Raw genomic sequence first — 6,908 nt, 5'->3', positions numbered from 1 at the left:
AACAAGTACTTAAGCTGTGCAGACCATCATTGTGTCGCCCACAGTGCAGTAGAACTTGTGAGTGGGATTCTTTCACAGACAGATGCTGAAACCAAATATGCTTATAGGTTTAGTGTTCCTTCTTAGCCATTGTAAGGGAAGAAATAATTGCTTCTTAATACAAAAACACGACATATTATTAATAACTTAAAATTCTTAATGTTATTCAATAAAAGGAAAAGGGCTTCAATACATAATATTAAAGATTTCAATAGGTCTGTTAAATGGATTGAAATATATTCTGTTGCATCCAATTCTCTTAGGAGGAAGACTTTAAAGCCACATCAGCAGAGTTTTGCCAGACATTTAAGCAAAACCCTTATTGGCCACATGTGGTGTGACTACGGCCGTCGCTTCAGTCACGCTCGTTCTGAAACAAACAATGTGATTGAAAGGTATGATTTATTATTTTGACCTCATTCAGTTTTATTGATGAAAAAAAGATGTTATGCATTAATCCAAGAGGCTAAACTAAGTAGGTTCTTCATGTCATTGCCAGAACAGCTTTTAGGCGAATCCTTTAAATTCTAGCAGTGTTTTTTATGTTATCACAACAAAAAACAGAGTATGTGGATTTGCCTAAACCAGCTAAACCGGCACAGAGCATTCCTTTATAAAAGACGTGTGCAATAGGTATTCCAATTTTTTTTTAAATAATACACTCTTGATTTAAACTTTAAATTCCTTCAATTACAGTTATTAATCATTTCAAATAACTTTTTTTCAGATTTTTCCACCGCCTGAAATACCAGTTTTTATCTGGCTACAAGAATAGGCGTCTGGATGATCTAATTGAAGTGCTCCTAGGGAAGGCCGACGACTACTTCTCAGTCATAAAAACCCTGCAAGATGTGGGCCGCATGAAAAACAGGTTTGCTGACACCTTGTCTCAAGTTTCAGACTCTGCTTCAAGACTGATGAAAAGTGGTTGGGCTCTTAAAATTACAGTCAAGAACAGCCATGGAGTTAATGCATATCAAGTCCCATCTGAGTCAAGAGAAGACATAGTGTATGATGTCTGCCCTGTTGAGTCCTACTGCAACTGTACATATGGCTTACGAGGACTTCTTTGCAAGCATCTAGTGTTACTTGCAAAATTAGCAGAGGTTGACAATGACATCTATCCAAACATGGAAACAGACATTTCTACCTTGGCAAGAATTGCAGTGAAAGAAAGGCATTACTTTGTACACTGTGAGGACTTGAAAGTGATAAAAATGCCAAGTTTGTTTGGAAATCTGTGTTTTTTTTGCATTGGCTGAAACACTTCAGTGCACTTGTTGTACGTTCTCTCACTATAACACATGTGCTTGCCTGAAGGTGGCTTGTAGCCATTTTAAACAAATGAAAAACTCTCTGAAAAGTCCTTCATCAACTTTGAATGACACTCCTGTAGTTGAAAGCACAGACAAAAAATGCACAGAAGATGCGGTTGGAAAACTAAATGCTGTTTTAGACACAGTTAAACAGTGGGCATTCATTCCAGAGGGCATTACTGCAATGATAGATGAACTGCATACATGGAATGAGACTAATACCTGACCTCACACTGAGATTTGGTTTGAAGTGGCATGTTTGTGCTAATGCTGACATTGGGGCTCAGAGTTCCTCTGTGTGTATATATTTGTGAACGTTAACTTGGCTAATGTCCAAGGGTTTGACTGCTTTCCTGTTGGATTGTATCACACAGAACGGGGATAAGAGCACCAGTGGCCGTGCACACCCTCATCTCTCTCCTTCACCCGATCATTAGTGTTGGAAACCGGCATTAGCTCAGAGTAGATTAGACTTCAGTATAGTGCAAGTGATTTGATTTTATGATTATTTGATTCAGTTTCTTCTGTGTTCAAGCTCAATTACTTTAATAAAATATGTTGAATTCAAAAATTATAAACTGTGGACATTACCCTTTTAAACCTTTCTGAAACAAGACAGGTAAAAACCAGTGTATAAAAGTTTACATAGGTATAAATAGCTCTAACACTTTACTCCAGCCTTTAACCTCCTAGGACCTGGCGTCCACATATCTGGACATCACATTTTGGGTTATTTAGACCAAAATACTAAATCTTGATCAACAAGTGCCTGATATACAGTTACGAGGACATTATACTGCAACTGTTCTATCGAAATTTCAAATGAATGTCCTCATATGTGGCTCTCATTTTTCTCAGAAACAAAAATTAGGTTAAAAAAAAAAAAAAAATCTGGTAATTCTTTGTTTTTACATTCATCGGGTCCCAATCTGCCCATATATCAAAGAGAAATTAAAAATGCAAGCCATGCAAACCTACGAGGTCCAAAAGTCCAAATCTTTAATAGAAAAGACAGGCAGAACTCAAACAAACAATAATCCAAACGAGGAGCATATATACACACTGGAAAGTAAATAATTATAAGTTATTAAATCAGACTAATTAAATACAGTAAAACTAATAAGGGAAGACGAACATAAGGGAAATAAAAATGACAACAGTGTAAACATACCAAAACTCACAAAATAAAACAGGAAAGCTACTACAAACCGAGTGCGATGCAATTACATTCATATTGAAACATATGTGATAATTTTCTTTCTTTGTAGCATTTTTAAGATATGCGTTAGAACAGTCATTATGCTGTTTGGATTAGGAACCAAACATTTTTGCCAAATAGTTAATTTAATACAAACTTAAAACAACAGTGAACAATTTTCAAGATTCTGATTTACAGAACAAACAAAAGTCACAAAAGGTTTCATTATTTAAGAGACAAGATCCAGTTTTTCACACAGGAAAGAAATGACAGAATCCAGTGCAGCAGGGCCAAAGGTGTGTGTCAGCAAACTGAAAGTTGAGGAATCAGTCAGTTCCTGTTTAAGGTTGTGTTGGATTTTGCGAAGAGTCTGTCTGTTATTAGAAAGTAAGATTAACAATATTACACCAATAACCCAAATACAGGGAAATGACAAATAATACCAAAAAAGATACAACTTTCATATTATTCTACTAACTTACTTTGTCATATCAGCGCTTGAATGGTCGATGCCTTTACAGACCATGTCTCTTGTGACATCGCAGGCCAATCTTCCGGCAAACCCGAGGGCTAGCTCCCCAGCCTCCTCTTCACTCAGAACACTAAACACCGTTACTTTAGTTTTGGCCTTCTTAGGCCTGTCAAGAATCACTGCGGGCAGTTTGGCTTTACGGCCCTAAAAAAGAAAAAGTGCAAACACCAAAAGAGCAGAGAGAGACACACACACAAACAAAGTTAAATGCTTTTGTTTACATGGTGTAATTGTGTATATGTTGCAGCAAATGCACAATTTCCAGCCACATTGTCACTTCATTGATACGAGTAACCCAGATTTATTTCAGGTGACATCAAAATCATGAAATGTATACCTACCCCAATCAAACCTCTGAAAACATGAACTGACATGTTCTCTGCTTGGATTCTGCGCTTGATCTCGTCTTCTGTTATTGTGTAGGTTTTCTTTTTTGAGCTTGGTACAGATAAGCGACCATGCACTCTGTAAACTGTACTAGTTCCTTCTGAATCAGTTAGAAATTCTGTATCTGCATCGATCCTGTCAACATCAGCAGCATTATCTGTGCTCAGACTTGTGCTGTATACTTCTATTTCTTTTTCTTTGTCTTCAGTCTGTGTACCTTCATCTCTGACTGTCAGTCCTCCTATCTCACTGTTACTTGTCGGTTTGCTGCAGATGTCCTCTCCCTTAGAAACTTTTCCTTTGTCATTCGCTGCCTGATGCTTTCCCTGATGACATTCTTCGCTGGCTACTTCTATTGCTCCTCCTGTATAGCCACCTACTATGCTGCACAACTCCTTTCCCTCTGCTGTGCTGCACTGTGCTGTTACATAAAGAAGAATGATATAAACAGCACTATATCAATTTAATTGTGAAGGGAAATCCCCACAATACGACACAGTTATGTCTAAAATAGTTTTGTGTAAAAACTGGATCTTGAAACGTCCACTTTAATTACACAGTCCTGGTGTGCAAAGGCAAAATTACGAAAATTCTTTCACTTTAAACATTTTTGGACATTGTTTAGTTATATTGTGACTTACTCTCACAGAAGATACAGATGCCACAAACAGACTTTGAACAACGCATGTGCTTGTATGCACCACATTTCCGGCACTGCACCTGTGAATTAAAAAAAAAGAAAGAAACAAACAAAAAACAAATGAACAAAGTCCATTATATAAACAATCTATATGGCTAAGGACATGTCATAGCGTACCCGGTCTTTGGCTGCAATCACACACCAGCACTGACTGCACTTCCTAGTTCGATCTGCAAAATATAATTTGTTTAAGTACAAGTTACATTTTCCAATGTTAGAGAAAAAGAAGGCGTCTAATTTTATATTTACCTATTGAGGAAAATAAGTAGTGGCAAAGTCGGGACCTGAGCTTTGGGATTTCAGTGTTGTACTCCTCCACATGTGTTTTACCCTCAATGAGAGATTGGGCAAACTAATAATTGACGAAGAAGAAAAAAAAAGAAAAAAAAAAAAGAAAAAAATTCGATTAACAAAGAAATGGGTTTTTTTAACCCCCCCCCGAAAAAAAAAACAGAGCAACCAAAGCAAAGCATTGCTACTGAAATGGTTCAATCTACAAAAAAATTGAGATTTTACCATCCTGCCTCTAAAGCTTTAAAAACTGAATAGGCAAAAATGTAAACATTACTTAGATAGGTTAAAGCTATAGTTTTCAGTACCATTATGACATGCACTCCACATGAGTTCCCATCCTGTTGATGTGGGTGGCTCACATGTGACAAAGTCCACTCTCCAGTGCAGCCTCTTGCTGAAGCAAACGAGCTGAGAGATCGCAGTTATTACAAATAAAAAGCATACAGAGAAATCAATAACCATGTTTGGTAATGATTTCAATTAAATTAAATATGTTATGTTAAATATGTTGATTAATTACCTCCAGTTTTTCAACACTGCACTTTTTCTGACCTCTGACTCTCCAAATGAATTCATATAGACTATGGTCCTCTTGGGTATGTCACAAAACTGTTTTGTAAAAAGATGGATATGGTAGGCTTGGGCCTTGAGCCTTCCTAATGAGGGACACTGAAAAGTATCATGCACTAGAGAGAGTGCAAAATCTGTGCAACTTACAAACAAGGTCCAGTGGCTGCCGTTTTCCAGACGGGCTCCAATCAATTTCTCATACATCTGAAAGATGTTTTTCTGGAAATAAAAAGAATGTGACAAATATGTTTTTCTGTCAAGAATGACACTGCAAAATTGCGAAAGCTTGTCAGGTGAGACTTGTAATTAATTCTGCAGATACACAAACATATAGAAAGTGTCATTTTTTGTTTACATTAATTAAGTTCTATAGTGTGTACGAAACAAATCAAGACCACAGACTCAACACGCACCACTCAGTTTTTGGTGTTCTTTATCAGATGGCCAAGACTGAAATGTTTTAATCTGTGTGCATTGCTTTTGAGCAAATCTTTACACAGAAAAGGTTTCAGAAAGGTATTTTTCAGGTTCTTCTGACAAGGCTTCAATTTTGGAAAATGCTATTTGTTTATAGTGGCAATTTATAAACCCTTTGTGATAAGAACATAGTTACCACAGTCCAAGTCATACCTTCAAAAAGTATGCACTTTGTGCTCTTGTGGACCCATCCAAAATTTTTCCAGTGATTTGGCTTGGTATTGGATAAATGTAAAAAACGTAAATATGCTATGTCATTATGATCAAACCAGCTTTTCAACATACCTCACACTGCAAATAGATTAGGCCATCTATTACCTTATAAAACAAATAAATAAATACATATAAATAAAAACAGAACTAAGGAATACGATTCATTAAGTAAATTGTACAATAAAGTGTATTTAAAGCAGAATTTAACATTAGTTAACCACTTGGGTACAAAGTTATGACAACATAAAAGGATTTTTATGTCAAGAGGTACCTCATCTGAAATGTTTGTCTGGTCAAACAGGGATTTCAAACTTGAAATACCAATAGAGTTTGGTCCAGCTACTCCCACAAGGTAATCTGTGAGAAAACATATGCTGTAGTCAACAGATATCGTTTTCCTTTTGCATGCTGCAACCATCATCCATTTCGTCTTCTAGGAGCTTTGTCTGGTTGTAGTTCTTTTTTCTCCTCCTCTCCCCTCATCTATTAATTAAATTGTTTTCTGACCTTCCTAACTGTTTCCGACCTGTCTTCCCAATGTGATGTTTAAGCAATATATGTATGGTCAGAAGGGGGTGAAATTTTCATTGCAGTTGTACGTGTAACATTGCATGTGATAATAAAAGGCTTGATTGGTTGATTATTCAACATGAGTTGACATTTACCTGACATTGTGAAGGAGTCGCAGTTTCTGTAAGGATGTAAGAACATAACATGTGGATTTGTTACACTTCTTTTTCACAAGTTAATAACAATCAATAATTTTCATTCCATTATTAACAAGCTATCACACCATGTCCCAGGGACAACATCTGCACCATGTCCCAGGGACAACATCTGCACCATGTCCCAGGGACAACATCTGCACCATGTCCCAGGGACAACTTCATCTGACAGAGATAATAAAGTGCAGTAGTAGAAGAGACAGACATTTTCAGAAGAAATCCATATGAATTTAATATAATTAAATTAAATTATAATTAATCATAACAATTAAATTATTATAATAAAGACATGTACTTTGTTTAGAGCTTAAAACGCCAAAATCTATTGTCTTTTTCTCCTATGTGGTGTTTCCACGGCATTCCAAATCAGGGTGCAGGGATGATGACAAAAAACAAAAAAGCTGGGCTGCTCTGATCACGATCTAAGACGGAGACGGGGGCAGGCAGCACCGCCCTC

The 6,908-nt window shown here is 36.7% G+C and overlaps 1 protein-coding gene across 1 annotated transcript; it reads right to left on the bottom strand.

The window, feature by feature from the left end:
- Window positions 1-2,337: 2,337 nt before the first annotated feature.
- LOC102076121 (uncharacterized) lies at window positions 2,338-6,888 on the bottom strand. The gene is made up of 12 exons (XM_025899766.1): window positions 6,747-6,888; window positions 6,392-6,417; window positions 5,998-6,083; window positions 5,799-5,831; window positions 4,987-5,255; window positions 4,772-4,874; window positions 4,422-4,524; window positions 4,290-4,342; window positions 4,114-4,192; window positions 3,427-3,893; window positions 3,036-3,229; window positions 2,338-2,927 (listed from the first exon to the last, which is right to left on the bottom strand). The coding sequence occupies exons 2-12, from the start codon at window positions 6,396-6,398 to the stop codon at window positions 2,783-2,785; spliced, it is 1,539 nt and encodes a 512-aa protein (XP_025755551.1). The 5' UTR covers window positions 6,399-6,417; window positions 6,747-6,888; the 3' UTR covers window positions 2,338-2,782.
- Between the last annotated feature and the right edge of the window lie 20 nt (window positions 6,889-6,908).

The sequence above is a fragment of the Oreochromis niloticus genome, linkage group LG17 (genome assembly GCF_001858045.2).
Source record: "Oreochromis niloticus isolate F11D_XX linkage group LG17, O_niloticus_UMD_NMBU, whole genome shotgun sequence".
Lineage (NCBI taxonomy): Eukaryota > Metazoa > Chordata > Actinopteri > Cichliformes > Cichlidae > Oreochromis > Oreochromis niloticus.
This window is presented reverse-complemented; position numbering and strand designations above follow the sequence as displayed.

What these genes read in the sequence shown, in the direction of transcription:
- LOC102076121 (XM_025899766.1), bottom strand. An exon ending in GCAGTGTTGAAAAACTGGAG is followed by an intron (nt 4,875 to 4,986) that starts GTAATTAATCAA and finishes GCGATCTCTCAG; the next exon opens with CTCGTTTGCTTCAGCAAGAG. An exon ending in TCAAGCGCTGATATGACAAA is followed by an intron (nt 2,928 to 3,035) that starts GTAAGTTAGTAG and finishes TTCTAATAACAG; the next exon opens with ACAGACTCTTCGCAAAATCC.